Source organism: Sordaria macrospora, chromosome 6 (genome assembly GCF_033870435.1).
Source record: "Sordaria macrospora chromosome 6, complete sequence".
Lineage (NCBI taxonomy): Eukaryota > Fungi > Ascomycota > Sordariomycetes > Sordariales > Sordariaceae > Sordaria > Sordaria macrospora.
In genome coordinates, this window is record NC_089376.1 from 2,427,338 (window position 1) to 2,452,687 (window position 25,350).

General features: G+C 49.9%; 8 protein-coding genes and 2 non-coding genes across 10 annotated transcripts; 5 read left to right on the forward strand and 5 right to left on the reverse strand.

Moving 5' to 3' along the window:
• Positions 1-4,269: 4,269 nt before the first annotated feature.
• On the forward strand, positions 4,270-6,201 carry SMAC4_03487 (uncharacterized protein; the record flags this gene model as incomplete). The annotated part of the gene is made up of 1 exon (XM_003351136.1): positions 4,270-6,201. One exon carries the CDS (start codon positions 4,270-4,272, stop codon positions 6,199-6,201), a length of 1,932 nt encoding a protein of 643 aa, XP_003351184.1.
• A 328-nt stretch (positions 6,202-6,529) lies between these two features.
• SMAC4_13995 lies at positions 6,530-6,622 on the forward strand. Its single transcript has 2 exons — positions 6,530-6,566; positions 6,588-6,622. It is a non-coding gene; the product is annotated as a tRNA-Asp (tRNA).
• Positions 6,623-6,943: 321 nt separating this feature from the next.
• Positions 6,944-9,507, reverse strand: SMAC4_03488 (uncharacterized protein). The gene is made up of 3 exons (XM_003351137.2): positions 8,824-9,507; positions 7,535-8,765; positions 6,944-7,459 (listed from the first exon to the last, which is right to left on the reverse strand). Exons 1-3 carry the CDS (start codon positions 9,008-9,010, stop codon positions 7,147-7,149), a joined length of 1,731 nt encoding a protein of 576 aa, XP_003351185.1. The 5' UTR covers positions 9,011-9,507; the 3' UTR covers positions 6,944-7,146.
• Positions 9,508-9,790: 283 nt separating this feature from the next.
• On the reverse strand, positions 9,791-10,811 carry SMAC4_03489 (uncharacterized protein). The gene is made up of 2 exons (XM_003351138.2): positions 10,544-10,811; positions 9,791-10,472 (listed from the first exon to the last, which is right to left on the reverse strand). The coding sequence occupies exons 1-2, from the start codon at positions 10,672-10,674 to the stop codon at positions 9,989-9,991; spliced, it is 615 nt and encodes a 204-aa protein (XP_003351186.1). The 5' UTR covers positions 10,675-10,811; the 3' UTR covers positions 9,791-9,988.
• Positions 10,812-10,998: 187 nt separating this feature from the next.
• SMAC4_03490 (uncharacterized protein) lies at positions 10,999-11,990 on the forward strand (the record flags this gene model as incomplete). The annotated part of the gene is made up of 2 exons (XM_003351139.2): positions 10,999-11,303; positions 11,356-11,990. Exons 1-2 carry the CDS (start codon positions 11,027-11,029, stop codon positions 11,988-11,990), a joined length of 912 nt encoding a protein of 303 aa, XP_003351187.1. The 5' UTR covers positions 10,999-11,026.
• Positions 11,991-12,425: 435 nt separating this feature from the next.
• On the forward strand, positions 12,426-14,434 carry SMAC4_03491 (uncharacterized protein). The gene is made up of 2 exons (XM_066089958.1): positions 12,426-13,422; positions 13,562-14,434. Exons 1-2 carry the CDS (start codon positions 12,832-12,834, stop codon positions 14,141-14,143), a joined length of 1,173 nt encoding a protein of 390 aa, XP_065947512.1. The 5' UTR covers positions 12,426-12,831; the 3' UTR covers positions 14,144-14,434.
• Positions 14,435-14,586: 152 nt separating this feature from the next.
• Positions 14,587-17,447, reverse strand: SMAC4_03492 (uncharacterized protein). The gene is made up of 5 exons (XM_003351141.2): positions 17,087-17,447; positions 16,078-16,672; positions 15,805-16,000; positions 15,360-15,741; positions 14,587-15,284 (listed from the first exon to the last, which is right to left on the reverse strand). Exons 2-5 carry the CDS (start codon positions 16,179-16,181, stop codon positions 14,908-14,910), a joined length of 1,059 nt encoding a protein of 352 aa, XP_003351189.1. The 5' UTR covers positions 16,182-16,672; positions 17,087-17,447; the 3' UTR covers positions 14,587-14,907.
• A 1,433-nt stretch (positions 17,448-18,880) lies between these two features.
• Positions 18,881-18,966, reverse strand: SMAC4_13996. The gene is given in 2 exon segments: positions 18,881-18,915; positions 18,930-18,966. It is a non-coding gene; the product is annotated as a tRNA-Gln (tRNA).
• A 357-nt stretch (positions 18,967-19,323) lies between these two features.
• On the reverse strand, positions 19,324-23,031 carry SMAC4_03493 (uncharacterized protein). The gene is made up of 3 exons (XM_066089959.1): positions 21,964-23,031; positions 19,692-21,905; positions 19,324-19,583 (listed from the first exon to the last, which is right to left on the reverse strand). The coding sequence occupies exons 1-3, from the start codon at positions 22,570-22,572 to the stop codon at positions 19,572-19,574; spliced, it is 2,835 nt and encodes a 944-aa protein (XP_065947513.1). The 5' UTR covers positions 22,573-23,031; the 3' UTR covers positions 19,324-19,571.
• Positions 23,032-23,939: 908 nt separating this feature from the next.
• Positions 23,940-25,337, forward strand: SMAC4_03494 (uncharacterized protein). Its single transcript, XM_003351143.2, has 2 exons — positions 23,940-24,461; positions 24,567-25,337. Exons 1-2 carry the CDS (start codon positions 24,439-24,441, stop codon positions 24,859-24,861), a joined length of 318 nt encoding a protein of 105 aa, XP_003351191.1. The 5' UTR covers positions 23,940-24,438; the 3' UTR covers positions 24,862-25,337.
• Positions 25,338-25,350: the final 13 nt, after the last annotated feature.

Consider the following 25,350-nt stretch of genomic DNA (forward strand, 5'->3'; position numbering starts at 1 on the left):
TATTTTATTTTTTATTATAAGTGCAAGGACAAGTATAGGTATAAGTGTAAATATAAATGTGGGTATAGGTGTAGGTGTAAGTGTAGATACTTTTTCTATTACTACTGCCTCTTTTTGTATAAATATATTCCTTATACGTACAATTTCTTTCTTTACTTTCTGTCACAGGTTGACATTGGCTATATAGTGTGCATTCCGAGTTCTGCCTTGCAAGCAGAACATCGTCCTATCTTTTGTAGGTTTGGCCGTCTGGGTATATGCACCCTAGCTTGTTACATGTGAACCTTTTAGCTTCACTAAACATCACTAATAGTTATTACCTTCCGCCATCCTACTTAGGCAGATCAGACTGCCGTTCATCACATATAGTAACTATTAAATCTATCAATAATTAATCAATAATATATAAATTTATAAATAGATTTTAATTCCTTACTACTGTGAATAAAATTTAAAAATCTCTTATTAAAGAAATTAATTTTATACTAGTCGCAACTAAACTAATCTTTAAAGGGAAACTCCCTTTTCTTATCTTCTTTTTCTAGCGCGTTAGTATTATCCTTCTTCAATTTTATAAAAGTAGAAAATGTATAAAAGAATTCGTAATTTTAATACTTTAGCTAGTCAAGAGTAAGTTTAATATTCGAGAAGCTGGTTAGTAATTTAGCGAAGCGGACGTTATTTTCGAAACTTTTAGTAATAAAACTTTTTATAGAATTCGTCTTGAAAATTATACAAAAAGAAATACCTTTCCCTATTATACTAACACTAACAATAAAAGTAATAAACTCTCTATTAATATTATTATTAATTTTAAATTATAAAAAATTAAACAATTACTTTCCTTATATAAATTAATTGCGACTAACCTACGTTTTACTTCGTTAATTCTTTTAATACAGTAAATTTTACGCAGCCGCTAACTACGTAACTAAATTGTAATTTTATTCTATTATAATTTTATATATTGCTTTTATTAACTTTGTGTTTTTTACTTATAAATTCGTACTAATTAAAATACTCGCTAATGAACTTTTTATTTAATTTTAAAACTGTTACTTAATATTAATTGTACAATAAATCATTATTTTCAATTTTAAGTAGTTTTTTTAAAAAATCTTATTAATTACTGTGACGAACGGCAGTCTGATCTGCTTAAATGAGATAGCTGAAGGTAGTAACTATCAGAGTCGTTTGATGAAGCCAAAGGGTTCATAACAAGTATGCTTGCGTACTAGTCTCAATGTAATGATCTATTGACTACTGTCGAACTATCTGACAATCTGAGTTCTCCCGTAGTCCCTTTATACCTACTCGCTCTCTGCGAGATATCTGTTTCCGGATGTCCACGTAGACGTGAATCCTTTAGTGCTAGCTCACTGCCTATGAGCTGGCTCACCTTTATGAGCCTGGCTCGCCTTCATGAGCCTTCCTTTCTTGTCATAGTTACACTGCTCAGCCTTTATGTGGCTGTTGTGTACTAGTGGCTTGGTTGGCTCCTGTTCCTTGCTCATAGTTTATAGCAATTACTACAAATTATAAATAATCAAAGCGCCTTGTAATATATATAAGCAATTTATAACTATTATAATTATTTTGTATAGAACAGGAAGTTTCCTTTCGAAGTAAAATAGAATGTATACAATAATAGTATTCTCTTCTGCAGTAATTAATATACGAAGCCTTCCTACAACACGCAATGTGTTACGAACTTAAGCGAGTTACACGGGCCAACCAAGCCACTGAGATACAACAGCCGCAGAACGGTGCACTATAGGAGCTAGTAGGGCGCAGAACCAAAAGGGCTCACACCCCATGAGAGCTCACACCTTGAGCCAGGCTCACGCGTGAGCCAGGGCCACAAGGTGAGCCAACACCATCAGTGAGCCACCACCATCAGATAGACTTATGGGCTCAGAAGAGCATCAGGAAATAGATATCTCGCAGAGGGCGAGGAGGTATAAAGGGACGACTGGAGAACTCAGATTGTCAGATAGTTCGACAGTAGTCAATTGATCATTATCACCGAGACTAGTATCAACACGAGCATACTTGTTGTGAACTATTTAGCTTCACCGAACGTCTTCTGATAGTGTTTACCTTCAGCTATCCCACTTAGGCAGATCAGACTGCCGTTCGTCACACAATGAAATATCTAGCTTACTCTATTCTTACAGCATTTTAATATAGCAAAATATAAATGTATGCAATTCGCTAATAATCGTAATGATTTTTCTAATAGTTAGCAGCTTTTATAATATTTTTATTCAAATGCGATTAAAATAGTTGCGGGTAGCAAAATATATGTCACAGGTTGACATTGGCTATATAGTGTGCATTCCGAGTTCTGCCTTGCAAGCAGAATATCGTCCTATCTTTTGTAGGTTTGGCCGTCCGGGCATATGCACCCCAGCCTGTCACAGTATGTTCTGCTTAAACGGTGGGTTCGATTCCCGACCGTGGCAATTTCGAGGGCGATTTTGGGATACTCTTGTCGGCACTTAGTCGAGCACAGCTCCTAAGAATGCAATGACAATTGAGGACCATGTATGCAAATCGAAGAGTACCGAAATGCCACGTATCGGCCCATTGGAAAATGTCCAACTTAGCGGGAAGTTGCATTTTCAGGTAGTGCTATATAAGCTGTCGCATTGCGATAAATCCTCCGCGACATTGTCGCCCTCGGAAATGGGGCCGGGGCCGGGGCCTTATCTTGAAGATTATTGAAAGATAACTTCGCTTTAAGGGGAGGTAGTGTCACAGGTTGACATTGGCTATATAGTGTGCATTCCGAGTTCTGCCTTGCAAGCAGAATATCGTCCTATCTTTTGTAGGTTTGGCCGTCCGGGCATATGCACCCCAGCCTGTCACAATATATATAAGCGCCTTTATACCTAACTAGTATTATACTCAATTTATTAAAATAAAGGTCAAAATAAATGGATATTATATAATAAAATAACAATTAACTAACAACTTCTCTACTATTTTATAGATTTATTGAATTTTATTATTAAACTGCTTTAAATAGCAATTCAGATAGCAATAATTAAATATAATAGTTATCCAAAATTACAATACAAATAAATAGTGTGCCGTAGCATTAATAGCAGATTTGATATACGACCGATCGGCACTATCCTATAAATATTTCGCTATCCCGGAATTTCTTAGCTTCCTCTTTTATGAGAGGGGGTTGACAAAAGGTCCCACTTTTCACTCAACCGCCAAGTAAATCATCTTGTTCGGCACCATCAAGGAATTGTATAGAATCGACTGAAGAAGCAAGCACAGAACAGATGACAACTGGCACCGGGACTTGTGACAGGATCTAAGTCGGCGCTTCAAAGTTCCCGCTCAGAAACTCGGTGAAGGTCAGATCTAGTCCAGAAGTCTCTTGAAATCCGCCTCACAGATTCAATTGAAAGTGGTTGTCCGTTGGCCTCTTGAGTTCATGATGGACGCAAAGACCACAAGCGAGAAATTGCATGATTGGGATTTCCACTTGCGTCAAGCAGACGGTTTGGACATGTTTTACTTCCATCTTTCCCCTCCTCAAGATTCATCCGCTGATTTTCTCCAGCCGAACTATCGAGGTGTCACGGTAGCGATGAATTGGCCAGTGGTTATTCGGCTTCAGGCACCTCGTTTTGAAACATTCCAGATGCTACTCTCAACACCAAGGAGTGTGCTTCAGGAGTGTCGCAAGACAGGGGTTTGCCCGTCTAAGCAACACCAATATGCGATTACCCATTGATGATCGAGCCGCCTTGACGACAGCCATGGTTCGTCTCAACCGTCTTCTCGGTGTTCGTGAGCTGTGCTTCGTTCTCATCTCTGACATCAGATCGCTACTACGATCCTGATCTGCCAATGAAAGTACATGGGTTAGGTTCTCAAACACACATCTGTGCTCTACTTCACCATGCCCCGACACTATCGTCGGAGGAGCCATGAGGAGGTTGGTCCGGTTCCAGTGCGTTGCGGAAAAACGAAGCCTGCTTGGGCGAATTCCCATTTCTGTCGTCCCTTGAGCCATCGAGCGATGGTCTTCCCTACGACATCGCAAGTTTTGTTCGCCAAAGTGACCATTTTTCTCATCACTTGCAGAGGGTTCATGATTATACCGACATAGACAGGCCCTCAAGGCCCAATCAGTCCCTTTGTTCACCCGGCGTGCCATTTTTTCTATCATATCGATATTAATCATCTTTCTATTTTCTGCGACTGGATTCGCCAAAAAGGGAGGTACAGAGATCAAGATTCAGCATGTCATCACCCAACCTTCCCTCGGGAGCAAGGTCGTTTATTTTCACGACTACCAGAGGCAAGCGATGTACAGCGATACTCAAAGTTGTCCAATCCAGCAACGTTCGAACGACTACGGGCCGCAATCCTCGGTTGCCGGTGACAACCACGACGTCGACGACAGCTATTGAAGCGACAACGACTACGATAGAAGAGACAAGTAGGGAGGAAAATCCGGTACCAATCAACACCAGTGCGAGCCCGCCTCCGCCACTGGAGGACGATTTATTGCCGGGTTTAACGAGTACGACGAGCACACCAGCCACAACATCCAGTATAGCCATTACGAGCACCTCTTCGCCCTTGCTCTTGACATCAAGACCTGTAACAGAAGAGAGTCCTGCTAGCCAAGAGACTGAGACTTCACTGGGAGCAAGCATTGTGAAAGTAACAGCCTCAGAAATATCCCCGGATGATGTGGTAACAACGCCTTTGGCTAGCACGGTTGCCAACCTCCAGCCATCATCGGACAACAATGCAGCACAGACCACGGAAACCCCGAGTATTATTCCGACTATAAGCTCGATTCTGAGCACCAACAACAACAGCGAAGCCGCGAAGGTGGCTGGAGGCGTGCTCAGTGGTCTTGTGGTTCTCAGTCTCGTTGGACTCTTTTTCTGGCTTTGGAGGCGACGGAGACTGCAGAAGAGAAGGAGAACCCTTTTGACTCCTCTGGGCACTGGTCCGGGGACAAACCCAGACAGGAATGAAAAGATGCCTTACATCATTAGTCGACGTAGCATTGGGCCTACGGCGATGTTTGCAAAGGCAAAGACCGCTCTAGGTCACAATGTGAAGAGGATCCGAGAGCGTATCAGTCAGACCTTTTCAGAAGGAAGCATCCGGATATTATCACCTTCCAACCGACCCCAGTCTCAGGGACTGCTCAGCAGGCACGGTCGAAACCCCTCACTGGTGCCTACCAACGAGGTGAAAGGGAAGGGGTCGGTGAAGGCGAGCATCTTGAGCTGGTGGTCTCGAATAACATCCCATATGTACACCAGCAAACGGCACAATGACGAGGTTGTTCGAGACAGATATCCCGGTACAGGAAATACCAGCGAAAGGAAGGCCAGGCTCCAGTACCAACCCGACTTCCTCACATTGATACGGATGGACAACGATGATCTTGGCCATGAAGCCCAAGGACAGCAGCGTCGGGACAGTGACAAAGTCCCAAAGGCACAGCCATTGCACCTTGGTAACGAGCGCGACACCCCCTTCAGAGACCCCAACACGCTCCGCCGCAAATCAGCCATACCAGCGCCCCTAGCCGCCGGTACCGGTTATTCCGACGGCAACAACCCTTTCAGTGACCGTGTTCCTAGACCTCCGCCAACCACAACCACATACAACCGCATTGAGGACCGCCGCCACCGCCGCCGCAGGCAATCACGGGGTCTCTCCATCAGTACCAATGCCAACACCACGAGCATGACAGCAAACCCAAGTCGACAGCCCAGCACCCACACAACCTACCGCGAGAGCATCGACTCCTCCTTCACCACCCACCGGAATAAATTCCGCTCCGATTCTTTTGACCTTGAGCGGCCTGAGCTCTTGGGCCACGGTGTTCCGCAGGTTATTATGGGAAGTCAAGGGACGGCAACGACAGGAGGGCCTAGACATCCACCCAGCGCTCATACCCGCCAGGAGAGCTTGGGTGGTGGTGGTGGTTCGTCGAGGTACTCGTCGTACTTGAGCGGTGGTGTCGTTAGTTTGGATGATGATGATGATGAGTGGAGAGATCCGGGGCCGGATGTAGGTGTTGGTCTTACTTCTTCTGCTGCTGGGAATGGGGGTTATGGGAGGGTGAGGGGTGGGAGTGTTAGTGTTAGTGTTAGTGTTGGACGGGGTGGTGGAAGGAAAATGAGCGTGGGACGAGCGATGTAAGATTGTAAGGAAACTGGTGGTCAGCGTTGTAGACCACCGTCTCAAGGTTCTGCTACAATGTTCACTTCATCCTTCTGTCTCCCAAGCCTTTTTGTGTACTCTACCACTCACATAAAAGTACCATTATTGCTCCACCGATGTGTTTTTTTAGTCATCCATGTAAGCATAAAAGGCGTTGCAGCAAAAGAAGAAAAGAAGAAAAACAAATGGAAATGAAAAGGATTTTATCGTATGCTGCGGAATGGAGATCTTGTAAACGGCTATATAAATACTAAATCTGAACCTAATTCCCAACAGCCTACTACAACAGCTGATTAACAGTTGTACATCTTCCGTAGTATAGTGGTCAGTATGTGAGCTTGTCAAGCTTGAACATCAGTTCGATTCGCTCGAGACCCGGGTTCAATTCCCGGCGGGAGAGACCTTTAATTTTTGTTATTTTTGTCCATTGCCTGCCTACCTGCTACGTAATTTTACGTTAGTTTTCGAATTTTTTTTAAAAAGAAAATCTTTTCTTGTTCGTTGGAAGTGTATATTATATATATATACTCTTGTCCTCTTTTTCGTCTTCCTCTTTTCTTCCTCTCTTCCATTTTCTCCTCAGCATTCCATACGGTCCACAAGATGGCCATTGTTGGATGGCTTGCATCTTTCGGTCCTGGATGTAATAAACCCATTCATCTTAACCACCGTTTTTGTGAACGTGGCCAGGATCGTCAAATTCAAGTCACTTAGTCATGTTGTATTTCTACGTGCAGAACGTATCCATTCACGAGATGTCTTTAATCATGATAAGGTTCCCGTTGTTTTTTCTTCATTCAATGCACAACAGTTGCTAACTATGATCATTGCAGCATAACATCGTGATAGTGGCTTCGTAACCGCCACTATACCTTACTCTATCACCTCCGGATATGATATGAACGCATTTCATGCCATTGCCATTCATTGTTCATCCTCATTTCTAGAGTTGTTCTTCGCCGAGATTTCAGCCGTGAGCTTCAACGCTCGTGGCGCATCATCCTTCGGCATCCACAACTCTACAAACTGCAGGCCCTTATACTCGTTGAAGTCCTTGTCCTTGAGGAGCTCCTCCAGTTCGTCCTTTGTCTTGATAACGAACTTCTGGCCGTGGCCTTCCTTAGCGCCAAAGACCGCGGGGATGTCGGTGTAGTTCCAGCGGATAATGTCGTTGTAATCCGCATCCATGCCGTGGATATATCGTTCGATGGTGAAGCCTTCGTTGTAGATGAGGAAGCTGGAGTAACAAGTTAGTCGGAGTTTGTAGGACCCAAGGGTAACAGGGTCCCCGGGAAAGACTAAGGACACTCACATAGTAACCCTCAGGTTATGCTTCATCATAGTACTGACTTCCTGGCAAGTCAACTGGAAACTGCCATCACCCACAAACAAGATTGTCCGCCTATCTTGTTCCAGATCCTTCACTGCCAGTGCCGCACCCTGCGTAGCTCCTACCGACCAGCCAATGCTTCCCCAAAGTACCTGCGTCACGCCCATGACGCCCTTGGGGAATTTGCTTTCCCAGATGCCAAAGTTGGCTGTGCCTGTCTCGGTGACAACGACATCACCTTCTTGTAAGAACTCACCCACTCTGGGCCAGAACCACGCTTGGGTAATAGTCTGCGAGTCGTCCTTGTTCTCGGCCACAGCATTCTCGACCTGAGGAGAAGGTGTTATCGAGAGCTTGGAGGTGTCGATACGCTCAGTGACCTTCCGGAGCACACCACGCATTGCGACACCGGGGTATTCGGAGTAGCGCACAGTGCAATGGTCGCTATGCAGATCGATGGTGTTCAATTGCGAAGTGTGATACGAAAAGCCAGCAGTGTTGAAATCGCTCTTGATCGCGCCAATGGACAAAACCAGGTCAGAACCCTCAACGCGCTTAGCGACTTCGGGAAGAGACCCGGTGCCAGCATAGACGCCGCCGTAGTGCTCGCACGTCTCGTCAAAGGCGCCCTTGCCCATGGGGGTAACAAACACTGGAATCTTTGTCTTTTCAATGAACTTGTTGACTTCTTCAGTGACCCTGTGACGGATTGCGCATGCGTCGACCAGAACCACCGGGTTCTTGGCTCCATGGAGGTACTTGAGGACCACATCGACGACATAATCCTCTCTGTCGGGGTCATTCTCCGGCTCGGAGAGATCGATCTCTGTGTCCAATCTCGCACCCTCAATCTTCTTTTCAACCATATCGGTAGGTAGCCAGATGTACACGGGCCGGCTGCGGATCCAGCACTCCCGGATCGCATGGTCAATTTGCTGGGCGATCTCACCAGGTTTCACCAGCTTGGCAACGTCGCAGGAGATATGCTCGCTCATGTTGGCAAAGACATTGAAGTCGCCGTTGCCGAGGGTATGGTGTAGGAGCATGCCGTTGCGCTGGGAGATGGTCGAAGGGCAGCCAACGATGTGGACAATTGGGACGTGCTCAGAGTAGGCACCAGCGACACCGTTGATGGCGGATAGTTCACCAACACCGAAGGTGGTGACGATGGCAGAGATACCCTTGGCGCGGGCGTAGCCGTCGGCGGCGTAGGCTATAGGTATCTAATATCAGTAATGGTACATATGGGACCAAACTGAGAGACAACTCACCTGCATTGAGTTCGTTTACGCTGCCAACCCATTTCAAACCGGCCTTGGGAACATAGTCGAGAGCAACCAGGTTGAAGTCTCCTGGCAGGCCGTGAACTGAGCGGATGCCGATTTGGTGCAATCTTCTAAAGAGATACTCGGCCACTGTCACAGGCTTCTGCAGACTTTGTGTCCGGATGTCCGACATTGTTGTTATTGTTGTTGTTGTTGTGATTAAGTGAAAGGTCTTCGTGTATCCGTGTCGTGCAGTAGGTTGTCGGGTCTGGGCCTGCTGGTCTGCAACTTATTGTTTGGATATATCGTGAGTCTTGTACCGGGTAGGATGGTGCGTATAGGTAGGAGTAGGTGTTAGAGCAGCAATGTATGAAGGCTAGCGAGGAGAGACGTGTATGTGAGACTGAGGGAGTCGAAAGAGATTGCTGGAGCTATTTGTTTATGAGGGGGAGCTTTCTTTAGGTAAGTATGACAAGATGCAATGTCGATCGAGGGGCCGGAAGGGCCCGGATACCACAGGGAGAGCCATTGTTCGTCGTTTCCACCACAGGGCTGTCGAGGTGAGTGTCAGTGATAGTTTCCTGTGATGTCATTGACTCCGTTGAAGCGTTGAAGTTGGTGGTGGGGTGAAAGTATAAGCAGGTACATACCGCTAGGTGGAGCTGCAGGTACGAGCAAGTAGTCTGAAAGGTACCTCTAGGTACAGTACCTGCAGCTCACCACCTACCAACGGGCAATTCTCGATCATTTTCGACCCCTCATCCGTTTTACGATGTTAGCTCACCGGAGCCATCCAGAGCTTCAACTTCGTGGTGTAGTGTACAAGTGGCCCGGGCTGGATGTCCTTGCAATATTTATTCATCCCATAACGTCCTAGGTGTCGCTTCGTTGTACTGGAAGCACCTTGTTGACCTCCGTTTTATGTCACTCTTTCAATTTGCTGTACTGATCTGGTAACCAAAGATGAGAGTAGAGTCTTACCATTGCGATATGTAAGAGAAGGGATATAGACTGGATATACTTATGCCAAAACGATACAACGCCAATGCTCCTTGCCATGCTGCCTATGCAAAACTCCAATCACCAACACCACCTAACACCCAAATATGTGTGTACATCTCTTTTTCACCGAGACTCAGACTTCTCGGGTCCCTATGGACGCTGTGGCAGATTAGTCACAGCTTCCATCCTTCCACCCAGTCCTCCACCTCTCCTGCCACTTGGAGCAGTCAAATGTTGGCTTGCCCAACTTCCTGTTGACTTCGTTATGCGCCTCACACAGCCAATTGCCGAACTCGCCCCTGCTACCCGTTTTCGGTTCTTCTTTCTTGATATACTGTTGGAAGTCTTCGGCGCATACCCAGCAAGGGTACAGCTTTGCGAACAAGCCCATGAATAACTTCAGATCGTTTTGTTCGGTTGGTGTCGGAGCGGGAGGGTACGTCGCGGCGATCGAGTGGAGAAGAGTCCAAGTGCTCCGCCCGAGTTGTTCGACGTCGGCCGGGCAGTCTGTTCTTCTCTGAGGTAGCGTAGTGGCTGACGAGGAAGCTGCCGAAGCCATGGTCGAAGCTGCGGTTGAGGAGGCATCGGGGTTGGTCTTTAGGGTGGCCTTGGCCTGGGATGCCCAGGCACCGAAGGAGGTGCAGGAACGGCAACTAGAGACGATCTTTAGCAACATGATGTTGGACTGTGGAGTGAATTCATCAGAAGTTGGAAGGGAACCTACGGTTTTCCGTCTTTGCCTAGAACGACACCCTTGGGGAACTTCTTGGGTGGCTCTGCCGCGGTACCATCTACAGGAGCTGTCGCTGTTGCGCCGATTTGCGTCGGACCATTGTCTGTGGCATTCGTTGCCATTGCTGAGTATCCACGGGTAGCGGATGAAACGTGGTGTGATGGTTTAACGCTTGCAAAAGAGAAAGATCTTCTCTCCAAGACACTCGGGTATGGTTTCGTTTGTTGCGCCTCGAGGATTAGAAATCAGCCGAGTCGCGATTCTCGATCCAACGGCAACTTGATCCTTGTCCTCCACTTATCGATAAAGCACTGCCGTCCATGCCGGCACGTTCGGCCGGCAATAGTGGGGCGGCTCTTGCCGGTTGCGGGCCCCACCCCGTGACTACACATACGTAGAGGTACCGGAAGACCAGACGAAAGCTTCCCCTTTGCCATTGCTTTGTGTCACACCGCGGGAAGCAAAAAAGTCAACATGTCGCAGAAGACGCCCGTTTTCTTGCTCAAGACAAAATCAACTCCTGGGGATTCGTACCAGGAGCAATTCTCCTCCGAGACGGATGGCTTCAATTTTGAGCCCTTCTTTGTCCCCGTCCTTGAACATCGATTCAAGGACGAGGGCCTAGCTACGGTACGCAACCTTCTCAAGACGAGAGCTATCGGAACCAGTCCCGACTGCGCCTATGGTGGTATGGTCTTCACCTCCCAACGCGCTGTTGAAGCTTTCACCCACCTTGTCCAGGAAGTAACAGGTAAGCCATGCTGCATCCTTTGGAGAGGCCAAACATCATAACAGCTGTGTAGGCGATGAAAGATGGCCCCATCTTCAGGACATCCCTGTGTACAGCGTCGGCCCTGCGACAACCCGCGCGTTGAAGGCAGTTCCCCAACAACCACCGCTCCAAGTCTTTGGTGAGCATACTGGCAACGGTGAAACATTGGCACCCTACATCATTGAACATTATGGCGAATGGTATAAGGACCGAGCCACCAAGCCGCCGCTGTTGTTCCTGGTTGGCGAACAAAGACGGGACATCATTCCCAAGAAGTTGATGGATCCTGCTTTGCCATCAGACAAGTTCATCCGCATCGACGAGGTTGTCGTCTATGGTACCGGTGTTATGGAGTCCTTCCAGCAAGATTTCACCAAGCTTCTCAAAGACACCGAAGACCGTCCGGTCAGATGGGTGGTGGTCTTCTCCCCAAGCGGCTGCGACGGCATGCTTAGTGCCCTGGGATGGCTGAACGAGAGCAGTGGCAGAGTGGAAGGGAAGGTCCAGAAGGAGGACCGTAAGACGTACATTGCTACCATCGGGCCGACAACTCGGCTTCATCTTGTCAACAACTTTGGCTATGAGCCTGATGTCTGCGCGGAGCAGCCCAGCCCGGAAGGGGTTTGGGAGGGCATTAATAGGTTTTGGAACGAATCGAAGAAATAAACCTCGGCTACCAAGCCATTATTTTCGAAGCCATCCATGTTGATTGCCTACCTATCCCAATGCCATGCCACACTGTTAGGTGGTGAAAAATATGTTGTGAAGATGGTAGCAAATGATCTCGTCGAAGTTGTCGAAACTTAGGTAATAGTAAGGTAATAGTAATTCTCTACTGTAGGGACAAAGGACGCTGTGGGCTACCTGCCCTGCGGGCCACACACAGCTCGCTGACAAACAGGAGGCACTAACAGACATTTATACGCAGAGGTATATGGACATGGAGCAAGCATTGCCCCGCGCAGATTTTCCCCACAGACAAAATGCTGTACGCTCAAATACGATCGTGATACCGTAAATAACAAAGTACGGGGTACCTGACATTGCTAGAGCACAACCCCCTGGCCCTTACACGGAAAGCAACGTCAACCCTTCTCGCACACGGAAGCTCCCATGCGTCGTCATTCACAACTAACACAAGCCATCGCCGAGGGGGTCGATATATATAAGAGCTTGGGACGCACGCTACGGCACTGCACACAAAAGTCGACAGATAAACCAACCTTTTAGGTAATCTCACAGCCCGCCGAGACTCATATTCATGCGGTAGATCTTGGACCTTCTGTCAAGCTTGGCTTTTGCCAGTTCATCCCTGCTGTCCATCATCAACCTATCTCCAATTCATGTACAACATCCCCGTCTTCTCTACCGCACCTACAAGTAATCGATAATCCGTAATCTTCAGCTGTCAAAGCTCCCTACGCTCTTCTTTCTCGGCCGTCTACCTATTTATACCATACCTTCGACATCAATCTTCGAATTCTTTGGACAAAGGAAACCCGAAACCATGAGCTACCAAGACTCTCACGACAGACACCCCCTTCCGACCCAAACCTTCCGGTCCGAATCGGGGTACTCCTCGCCGGCCCCGGGCTCCGGCGCCCAAACACCAACAGGGACGGGGGCCGGCAGCTCTCAGTCTCCAGGACTAGTCTCCAGCATTTGGGGAGGTCTGATTCGACGATTCTCCGCCGAAACACCGTCCCTCACCCACTCGCATTCATACCCAGCAGACAGTTCACACTCCAACTCCCACGCCTACAACAACAATAACGGCGTGGATGGAGTCTACGTTCCACCTCGATTTCACGAAGCCATCCAACGAACCGTATCACCAATGCAGCCGCCTCCACTGGAACCCGTGCAGCTCAGGGGGTTTGCACCGGACACCCCCCAGTCGGCCAGGATATTAACACAGGCGATCGCGGAGGAGATACGGATCATGGTGCCTACGAGGCTCGGCATCGTGGACGAGTGGAATCTGATCTACAGCCTGGACCAGGACGGGGCAAGTCTGGGAACGCTTTACGATAAGTGTGCAAAGTATTCCGGACGACGGGTGGGATTCGTGTTGGTTGTCAAAGATGCCGAGGGTGGTGTAAGTCATTACCTTTTTTTCTTCTTTCTTCTCTTTCCTTCCCTACCTTCACACTCCAATCCATTGCTGTCGAAACCACAACATAGAAGTGTCAAAGAAAGAAAGGCCAGAATGCTTACCCTAATATCACACATCACAGATCTTCGGCGCCTACCTCTCCGACTACCCCCATCCCGCCCCCAAATACTTCGGAACAGGCGAATGTTTCCTCTGGCGCGCCTCGGTCATGGCCTCCCTTCCGCATCCTCCCTCCGCCGACACCACCAACTACCGCGGCCGAACATCCACCATCTCCTCGGTCGGAACGAGCGTCGACACAACAGCCACGAACCACAACAACAGCAACAGCAGCGGTGACGACGATCATATTGCCTCATCAACTGTCTCCTCCTCGAGAGCGAACACATCATCAGCTGCTACATCACCGCATAACGGATCTGTCGAAGACCTGCTGCTAGCCTCGACAAGTATCGAGCAGACAACCCTCCGCTTCAAGGCGTTTCCCTATAGCGGTGTGAACGAGTACTACATCCTCTGCGAGTCGCACTTTTTGAGCGTGGGCGCTGGCGATGGCAAGTACGGGCTGTGGCTGGATGATGGGCTGGAGAAGGGTGTGAGCTCTACGAGCCAGACGTTTGGGAATGAGCAGCTGAGCGATCAGGGGGAGAAGTTTTCGGTGTTGGGGGTGGAGGTTTGGGTTATTGGGTCTGGGGGGTTATGATTGATTGGCTGCCTCTTTTAAGTCTTGCCTTGCCTTGCTGGAAACACAACTATCAATTCAATACTGGGAAGAGGCAGGCTGGGCTCTTGGGAACTGATGGGTTATGTGTCATTTCCGATAGGTCTTTGGGGCCTTTAAACACCAAACTGGGGAAGGATATGGAAATATTGTGGCGTATGGCGTTATCATGATGGGTTTTGGTTGTTGAAGAAGCAAAAGGAAAAGGAGACCGGATGGGAGAAATACCAGGTACAGGCCTCGCAATAGTGTCTTGATTTAGCCAGTCTTTGTATCATTATATACCCTTCACTCACTCGCATAACGACGATTAGCTTAATCCGTTTCTCCAGCTCGGAACGTGTAGCCGAAGCTGACAAGGCAACATACAGTTATCACCAGCTCAGGCGAGATGAGTATCTAGGTTGAAATTCATGACAGTACGGAACCGGATCAGGTTTAAGAAGCTATAAGAGCGTATCAACACCGTAAAGGAAACGAAATACTCAACTGTCCCCACGCGCTCGTCTAGCCCGTTTGTCCACATATCCCCCCTTCCTTCAACACGCACGCCATGAAGTGCTAGAAAAAGCATATCCCACTTCTTCCTGATATCTCTTCCTACGGCCCAGTAACAGCACCGAATAAGACAACATTGTTCCAATACTCTCCTGCAAAATCTTCTGCGAACATCTCGCTGTAGTATTTCTCCTGCTCAAAATCCTCTGCTGATCCTATCTACCCACAGCTTGTATGCAAGTAGACGTTCACCTCATGATCTCGTTGTAGATCAACTGCTTCAGCTGCTCCTTGCTCAGGTTATCCTTGTGCTTGTCGAAATCAAAGAACTCCTCGGGAATGGGAGGTGCGGTCGGCTCATCATCCGGGTCGTGGTAAGGCTCCAGGTACGGGTGCTTGAGCGCCTCTTCGACCGTGATGCGCTTAACAGGGTTGAAGGCAAGCAGCTTTTCTAGCAGGTCCAGGGCCAGTTCCGACGTGTTGGGGAACAGCGTGCGGAAGGGAACCTTCTTCTTGAAGGGCAGCGAGCGGATGTATTCCCGGGCGCGGCGCGACTTGATGCCGTAGTAATCCTCCATGGTCGGCGTGCCGAGAACGTCCAGGATGAGGGTCAGTTGGTGGTGATCTATGAGGAAGAATGCGTGTTAGTTTGCGCCATGATAGCAGCCGTAGGCTAGGTTGGAATGGGATGACAACATACAGTCCTTGCCAGGGAAGAGTGGCTTGCCGCTCAACATCTCGGCCAAAATGCAGCCAACGGACCAGACATCGATGGCCTTGGTGTACTCCTTGAAGGTCAACATGATCTCGGGGGCGCGGTACCAACGGGTGGCAACGTATTCGGTCATGAAGCCCGAGTTGTCCTCTTGCGACGCGGCCGAGCGGGCCAAGCCAAAGTCGCACACTTTCAGATCGCAGTTGGCGTTTAGCAAAAGGTTGGAGGGTTTCAAGTCGCGATGAAGAACATTGGCCGAGTGCATGGCCTTGAGGGCGCGCAACGTCTGATAAATGAAGTATTGGCAATGGTCGTCCGATAGCTCTTGGGTACGAATGACGCGGTGCATGTCAGTCTCCATAAGTTCCTGGTGAAAGCCATGTTAGTGAGGAACAAACGGCCCAAGGGCCTTGACAGTATGCTCTCATACCTGGATGAGATAGACCTCGTTGAAGGTGTCGTAGCTCCGTGGTTTTTGAATATCTAGAATAGAGATGATGTTTTCATGGTTGAAGTACCGAAGCAGCTTCATCTCGCGCAACGTCCGCAAGCAGAACATGGAGTGATCAAAGGGGGTGATCTTCTTGATGGCGACCTTTTGGCCCGAAGGCTTGTGTACTGCAGAGCTGTCCGTCGGGTCGCCTGTCAGTTTCCGTGTTTTTCTCCCGGTATGGGCGAAGACTAGTTGTGGTGATCAACTTACCAGACGACACCGTAGGCGCCTTCACCTACGACATCCTGAATATCATACTGCTCGCTGACGTTGAAGGAGATCTTGCGAGCTCCGCCTCTTTGTGCGCTGCTCATTTTGGCGTGTCCCTGAGGGGTTGTTTCCGGGAGACAAAGACTGTTTAAGGGACACTAAGTGTTTTGGTCGTATCGCCCGCTTGAGGGTTGAAAATGCTGGTGTTGTGTGTATGACAGCGGAGGCGTTGATCGCGAGTCAACGGGCGCTACTGAATGAGGGGATTCGTCTGTTGGAGTGGGGTTGTGCAAGAACCCAGTCGAGTCGCGCAATCGAGGGGCCGTCGACGACAATGGTTGCGATCGAAGAACAAGTACGGTAGGTATTGCTCAAGACCGAGTTGTTGTTGTTTTTAGAAAGAGTGTAGGTTGTGAAGGAAGTGACCGTCGCCAAGGGGATGTGTGATGGGAGTGGAAATGCGGGGGCCTGGACGTTGTGGTTGGTGCGGGTTGCGTTGTTGCGTTGTTGTAGCGAAAGGTGGTGGTGGCGGAGGGGTTGGGCGCGAATTTGGTCTTAGTACCCTATACCGAGACCTAGGCTGTCTTGAGAAAGGCTGCTGGCTATGATTAGCTGTTGACACACAACTCCAGGATGCAGGTGAGGGTATCCAATTAATGAGTGAGGGCTCTGCAGTGCAACAGAGCATGGAACCACTGGGCTTGCTCCTTCCACTCTTCCGCGAGCCTCGACTGCCAAGCGGCGCACCTCAGATCCGGGATGATGAAGTTGTGTGGATGTCAGTGTCCAGGGGCTGTCATAGAGAAAGCCAAGGTCTAGCTCCTTCAACACTGTGGATGTTGCGGGTATAGGAACCAGCCGAAAGCAAGATTGATATCGGATGGACGATCTGACGATCAGGTGGTGTGCAGTCGAACAACTTCCACTTGGGCTCTCTGTCCTGCAAGTGAACCACGAGAATGTGAAAGCGGGCCTGGCGGGACGAGTCTAGACGTTTGGCGACACTTACACGTTTCGAGCCTCTTTGCAGAGTCACCTTAAGAGGTACGTTTCGAGGGCAATATTGTGATTTGTTTGGCGGTTGGAATACTATCGAGATAACGAAGAACCGGCCGAGCAGAGAGACAAGGGAGACAAGAGAAATCTCTTTACGAAGGATGGGTTAAAGGGAAGTTATCGAGCTGATGGAGGAATAAACAGGAGAGAATGACAGGAGGTTTCGAGGCCCCAACCACTTGACGCTTCACACTTCACACAGCTTCTCTTCTCTGGAGCCATGTTGACGCCAGAACAAAGTGCGACAAGGAGCTCCCAGCGGAAGCTCAGCCCACGTTGTTTGTCATTGTTGGTGGGGCTCATTCAGAATCGTCAAACGCATCAAGGAGACCGGGACTCCGCCAGCGGGGTTCAGCTCGCTGACGGTCGGCTTGGCCAGGGGGACAACCATTAACTGGACAATGGAATCCTTCTTCCTTTCCCGTTCACATAAATAGGTACAGGACTGACGATGCTTGATTGAGGTGGTAGAGACTGCCCCTGGGCTACAACATCATATATCCCTCCTCATGCTTCAACTACAGTAACACGAAGAGCGGGATGATGATGTGCCATCGGTCTACGGTTTCACATACACGTATAAGAACATGGAAATGCTTCGCGGTATCGACACCTTGGCGGCTAATCATTAGCTATGCCAACACCGTCTGTCTACTAAGAGCCTGGCTCAACCTGGACGCCGGTACTTCTAGAGGTATCACATTGCAGCATGGGCTAGACTTGGACCTTTGGATGCCCTTTCGGTTCATCTTCACTCCTCTTCTTCTTCCCGTTCCGTCTCTCTGGCTCCTGAATCCGGTGTTTCTTCTCCTGCTACTCTTAGTCGCCAGCCCGCCCGTGGCCAGCCTGTATGCGACCTCCTGCAGCCCTGTGAGGATACCGGTACGTCGAGAACTGAACCGTCAAATCGCGTTTCCAGAACAAACAGTGCCCAATTCAGTGGGCCCGTCTCATTCCCTCAAAACCAGCATAATCCCACCACGGTCAGTATAAATATGTATCCGCTCCCAAGGCAATCCATACCTGGGGTTAATTGAGTAACCACCAATATCGATAACTCATTTGCTCTCCGTATCTTTTCGCCTTTGCTTTGTCGACAAATGCCGGAACTTGTTGGTCGGGGTGACGGAAAATATTATAGGTCCACAACCAACCAACTGCCAGTTAAGCGCCCGGGCTAGCCAACCAAAATCGACACTGACTGACTGGTCAGTCTCCGTCTGTTCGTGTCTCAGGTCCTCTGCCCCTCCATCAAAGTGGGTACAGGTGCACTCAGGCGCCAGGGACCTGGGGAAGCTTTCCCCGTTCGTTTCACAAAAGAGGCCCGGGCGGTTACAGACTACCAGGGCACCTGACTTTGAAGTCAAGCGAATGCACCCCGTTCGGGATTTCTGACCAAGTCTGTGGTGGTGATACCTGAAAAGGACGACGAGAGCATATGAACGACAGACAGCGCTGCCTTCGATCTATCAGCTTTATAAATAGTGATGAAACAAGGATTGTGTCCTGGGAAAAAGAAGAAGCGGACACAGGTTTCTGACGAGAGCTATCCAATGTGACCTGGTGAAACAGTAACAGTACCTACGATTGCAAAACTGATACTAAGACAGAGGCGCAACCTGGTAGCGAGAAGACCAGAACCGAAAAAGGAAGCCCAAAAGGAAGAAAAAAAGCAAGACAAAGAACAAAAACGCATTGGCCTGAGCATGTCGTTGCAAGATTCAAGTTGAAAAAAAGTCAAAAGTGAAGGTCGTACCCGGAATCGAACCGGGGTTGCCGGAATGTTCTGATGGAATTCAGAATCCGGAGTGATAACCGCTACACTATACAACCGTTTGATATGCGTTGGCGCTAGGATACAAGCTCATAAAGTTCATTCAGGCCTCACATTCTCAGAGGCATTACCTACAAGAAGCTGTAAATGTCTACGTAGTAGATGAAGCCAAATGAGCGTATTACGTCACTGGCTGCACTGTGGATTTGTCACTTAAAACCAATATATAACAAGAAAAGAACCTTCACCTCAATTATTCGGAGTTAAATAATGTGCGGCGTTTTTAACTGCTTTTGAAAACGCACACGTAGGCGATTGCGACAGGCTTCTGGAAGGTAGCCTACTTGTCTACTACCACTTGGCCACCGCAATTCAAACGATCCGGTAGTAAAGACAACTGGTTCACCGGTAAACAACGGGACGAATCTCGAATTGATCGTATAAAAAGCCATTTTTAAAGTATTACATTGAGTTTGTTATGCGAATCCGCTTCTTCTGCGTCTGTCCGCCGCCACATGCACCCCTGTCTCTTTTCTTTACACCCGCTCTCAAAGACCTCAAGATGAACATGTCCTGCCTGAATCCTGCCATCGGCATCCTTCGCTTGCCGTTACATATAAATACCGAGCCCCCCTTCTCGCCCGCTAGGATGGTGTGAACGTGATCACTGCACAACCTGTTGCAAGTCTGTTAGCGCCCCAAATCCGCTTTCCAACCGTTGGGTAGTAAAACAGAAAAGCAGCAGCAACAAGGACAGTGCAAAACGACGCTCTTAGTTACTCACCTTCTCCCTCAGCATGCCCATCCACTGTTGGAAGCTCATGCCCTGATCCGCCCGGTCTTCCACCAAGAGAGTTTGAGCCCACAGCTTGAGGCTTGGCTCACCATCCTCTCTGACAACGTACAGGTGAGGCAAAGTAATGCTGCCAACACCCTTGCTCTTGTGGTCTCTGCTCTTGGCAATCACGTTCCTCACACGCTCGTTGAAATCATTGTCTAACTCAGGCAGAGTACCCTTTCCAACAGCGACCTGTGTGCGTTCCTGCACTCCGAATACATCGAGGATAAGCTGGGGCACAGCGTCACGTCCAACCCAGAGGAATTGCGTCTGGCCGTCGTCGATAAGGTACAAGCCGAATGGCGCGAACCGCTCCGAGGAGAGGTTCATAGGTGGCGGGAGGACAATCTGGCTCGTCTCCGGGTCGGGAATACCGGCGTTGTCAGGCATGTCGTGCAATGAGTATAGCCTGGGGTAAATGTACTGCATAAGCAGTGGCAAAGGAAGCGTAGAGAGCTGGTCGAGGGCAGCAGAGCGAATATCCGAAGGAATAAGCGCCGACTTCCTCAAACCAACATGCTTGGTCAAGCCCAGGCAAAGGGCGGGGAGACCACGAAGGTTAGACGGGAATTGAAGGCCGCCGCCCATGCTGCCTCCGCCCAGCTCCTTCCTGAAGGTCTGCAGAAGCTCCGTGACCTTCTGCTGGGGCAGATCCCTTGCCGCGTCCAAGGAGTTTCCAAGGGCCTTCTCAACCGCCTTGTGGCTGAAGTAGGTAGCGATAGCGCACTGGTCGGCCGAGGCGTACACATCCGCAAGGTTGGTGGTGGTAGGCAAAGCGAGGGTCATGACACGAATGCGACGCTCGCCATTGCAGGTGGTGTGTAGGACCGCCGTCTGCAAGCAAACAAAGTTCTTGGTAAGGTTCTCATCGATAGCGACCTCAACAACGTAGCACTGATCACGGGGGAAAGCCGGGAAAGCGCACAAGTCCGAGCTTCGGTTAAAGAAGTTACCATAGAACGTGCTCATCCGCAGTCCAGTAGTAGCGCGAACACGGAGGACGGCCTCGAGGCCAATCTCAGACGACAGGTAGTCACTGAACTCGGACGCAAACTTGACGGCGTCTTCGGCCCTAGCAGCATTCCATCCCGGGTAGAACCATGTCTGACCACCAGTGTACCTCGGAAGGTTGCTCAAGGAGGCCACATCCTGATACTGAGAAGAGAACAGGAACATGTCGATAGACACTTGGTTCTTGGAGCACTCGACGGCGAAGCTCTTGTAGAAGGAATTAGCAGTCTGCAAGAGCCCGCTTTCCTTGGACGTGCCGAGAAGTTTCTTGTCTTCTCTCATCTCGAGCTTTCCATAGCCCACGTTGGGCAGAGAAGAGCTCAAAACCGTGATCTTGCCACCCAGGGGAGCGATAAGCTTGTGACCAGCCCTGAGAGCCGAACCCATGCAGTTTCCGTTGTTCTGGTTGTTCGCAAACATCTCGGGCAACTTGTTGAGGAAACTTTCAATATTCTGGCGGCACTCGGTGAGGGGAACCAGCAACTCCCCGGGAACAGGAAGGAATGGCTCATCCAGATCGCTGACCACAAGCATGCTCGTCTCGCCATTTTCCTCTGTGTCTCTCGGAACAGAGAAGTAATGCAGGCTCGAGTCGACAGCGATGAATCCAAGGCGGGTGCGGCGATCGGCATTCGGTATCCTGTCGAGGCTGTCCAGAATGGTTCTTGCGCTGGTGGCCAAAAGACCCGTAGAGACAGCCGCGTAGCTGACATCAAACAAGAAAAGGTAGACCAGGGGTTGGGGAGGCCTGACCATATACTCCTGCGGCGCAACAAACTCAACAACCGCATGGTTCAGTTCATGTCGTTGCCATCTATCCACACTCTTCTGGGCCGCCGCATCCCAATCAAAGGCCTGGGGGACGTCGTTAGTCAGGTTGCACATGTTGCAGCGCCATCTGTGACCATGATCGAGGAAGGTCACGAATGGGTTGATATAGGATCGACATCTTCGGCAGCGCGAGATGACCTGGTCTTGCACAACAGGGACCGGATCGTCCAAGTCATGAAGAGCTGCATAGGGCTGAATGACGAGCGCAAAGGGCAGCTTGCTCTTCTTGAGCAACGAGTGGGTGGTGGGAACGGCGTTCAACGTGGATCGCACATACTTTGGCGCGCAGTTGGCATCTGGAGAAGGAGTGACGCTAGACTGGAAACATATTGTCAGCAATGAGCATATAAGCCAACTCGGAAGCCAAAGAGCTCACATTAGGGGGAAGAATAATAGGGGGAGGCGGCAACTCGAGTTCGGCGACATTAAAGGGCTGGTTGAGTAGATCGGTGGGATAAAGCTGGTTCACAGGACCCCTCGCCTGGGCAGGCTGCTGTGGCTGTCCTCCAAAGCCCATAGACTGGATACCGGCGGTGATGCCGGTAACACCTCCAGGGGCAGGGGCGGCCGGAGCAGCGCCCTGGCCGTAGTAGGGATCGGGGGCCTGATAACCTCCAACTCCGGGCACGGCAGGCTGAGGGGCGCCGTATGGTGTTGTGGGAGCGCCATATGCCGGTTGTTGAACATCTTGCGCCGGATATCCACCAAATCCTGATGCTGCTGGCTGAGGGATTCCGTATTGTGCTGCTGCTGGCTGGCCGCCTACTACGGCATTGCCTCCTGTGGCAACCTCGAATGCCTGGGCGGCGTATGCTCTCTTCTTCTTCTTGCCATGCTCGGCACCGTGCTGAGCGCCGGCTGGCGGCGGCGGGGAGGCCGGGCTACCATATGCTTGTTGGGCGGGATCGACGGGGTATTGGGGCTGCTCGCCGTACTGCTGAGGGGGATACTGGCCGTAGCCGTCGTTGGGAGGAGGAGCCGCCATGGTGTTTATTTATTGTCCGCTGCTTTGGTTGTCTGACGGCGCGGGAGAGATTAATGGCCGGGACCTCTTGATGGATATATCGATGACGCTTATGGCACGCGGGAGAGACGGCGAAAGGAGTCAGGGGACAAGTCGTGAGTGATGCGGAGCGGCGGGCGGTGGAGAGATTTGGTGACGAGGAGCTTTTGAGGCGCGCTTGAAAGTTGACAGCTCTCGATTTACGACAACAGCATTCGGGCGCTGGGCGGCGAGGGGCTGCCTGCCTCTACCTATCAGACCTATCAATCAGGAGGACAGGAGCTAGGAAGCCAGACTGGCCTTAGCTGCCTCCCTTCGGGCGGAGTACCAACGGGAGTGTCCACACAGGCTGGGGCCAAGCCTGCTGGGGTAATGATTCGTACCTACCAAGTATCGCTGCACCTTCAAGGCTTTGGATGGAGTTGGACAATGCGCTGTGTGATAAAAACGTAGAGCTCAAAATGCCCCACCAGTTGTGCACATCCAGATGGAGCTGGTGGGATGCAGATGAAAGTTACCATAAAGGAAAGGGTCCTGTAACTTACGTACCTTATCCCGTCCCTAAGCAGCACGTGATGTTAAGTTCTCTAATTAGTGGACTTATAACCAACCTAATCAAACTAGAATGGATTCTCTCCAGGTACACCGAGTCCCGTTGGAGCACGCGTGTTCTGCTTCGACAACTGCTAACCAATATGGTGCTTAAATCGCAAGCTCTGTTGTTTGTTCCTGTATTCGTAGCTGGAAACCGATGCCACCAACGCAGGCTTAAGCTCACATCGGGGGGAGGGAGCTTGAGCGGCACAGGGCACAGGGCAGCGGGCAGCGGGCAGCGGGCAATCACCGCAGTCAGTATCAAAACAGAAGCTGGACCCAGCACGAAGAGAAGAAGAACGGGTAGATCGGCTCAGGAATGGATACGTTTCGCGATAACAAACGAACGCCAAGTTAATTGTTGCTTAACAGAGGCCTCGGCATGCCAACTGCACCTTGAAGCACACGCGGCATGTAAGGGGTGTCCGCTGATTCACAAGAAACGGCGCCAGAGGCACACCGTTTTGAGGAAACCCAAGACTCGGGCAACTAAGCCGCACGTCACCAGATATCACTGGTCATCCAAGACTCCAAGCAACCATGCCGAGCATTTTCATGTGGATGGAGGAACAGGTGAGACGGGAAAGATGAACATCGCAATCCAGCGAATCTCGGCAATCTGGACACAGTGGATATTTTGGGAGAAGCTCCTTCCAAAAGTCCGACGGAACCATCTGATATTTTTACGGTTATACCCGCCGCCGTATGCCGCATCTGATCCGTTTGCACTGCCGTCTTTCATCCCGCTTTTAGGATCGAAGAGGTGCAGGTGGTATTCTTTTTCTACACGTATTTTAGGATCTGGACCCAGTTTATAGTTCTCACCACTCCCTCCTCCTTCGTTCCACCTAGCTTGCGCGTCACCGGAACCTCGACACCGGGTACAACTTTTCTGATTCGGCCTTTTTCGAAGAATACAGCTTACTCACATCCTACCTACAACCGGCTTGGTGACACCCGATTCGGATCATTAATATATCGAAATATCTTCCCTTGTACCTTTTGAGCAAGACCCCGAAATCTTAGGCCCCGGTCACCACTTATAAAGTCAGACGATTTCCCCAGTTGGCAACTGCATCCTTCACACGACATACCCTGTCACTGTATGCTCGACGAAAAAAAAATTACACAACAAAGTACAACAAATTCCACTCGTCCCTGGGACATCATTTCCTCATTTTACCTTGTCAACTTGACAACAATCGTGAACATTTCATCTTCGCGCCGAACTCGGAAAACAGAAATCGTCCGAAAATGGCACCTTCATCAGCCTTCAGGTATGACATCATATCTTGCTTCCCGTCGCTTTTGCGCGGCCCCGCCATCACAAGAACACGAACAATATTCTCAAAAAAACAAAACCCAAAGCTAACAAAAAACAGCCAAATTTTCCCCCTCATCCTCACATTAGTCGTTGTAGGCAGCATCGGTTTCGTGGTCTATCATATCTATCTGGCGGCCCTCCAATTCCGCGACCACACGGCCCAGCGCATGGAGCGCAAGAACCTCGCTTTTTCCAAAGACGGCGGACTGCGCGTTTCTGTGAAAGACGTGGGCGACGAAACCTACCTGGACCGGACGCAGAGCTGGTTTGTCAAGGCGTGGGAGCTGGGCGAGGAGGAGGTGAACGCGAACAAGAAGAGAAAGAAGACGGGGACGTTCCGAAAGGCGGCTTAGAATGTCGCTGAGGGATGGGTGGCTGGAGTGGTTGGTAGGGTGAACGTAAAGGATAACGAGACACAAGAAGACAAGAAACAGACTTAGCCGGACAGAAAAGGGTGCCGGTTTGCGACTGAGAGCAAGATTAGGTTGCTCTGACAAGGCTGGGTGGTTTGAATCTGCAAGTGGGAGGACAATCGGGTGCTTGTTTAAGCTAAGCGCCTTATTGAATTACACCCAAGACTACTCGGCGGGATACTGGTGCACTATCGATGACGGTGACCGCCGTCGAACTATGGTGTTGACCCGCCGCCAACACATTCAGAATTGTTGGTCGCCTGCTGGCCACGGAACCAACAAACGCAACGCGTTGTTGCTGATTTGAGGGCCGAGTTTGCTTCTGGATGGGCGGTTTTGTCACATGAGTAGATATCACCCGCCACTTGTGATGGCACAAAAAATAGCCCACCATTCACCACCCCCAAGGGAAGTCTGTCAGATATCATG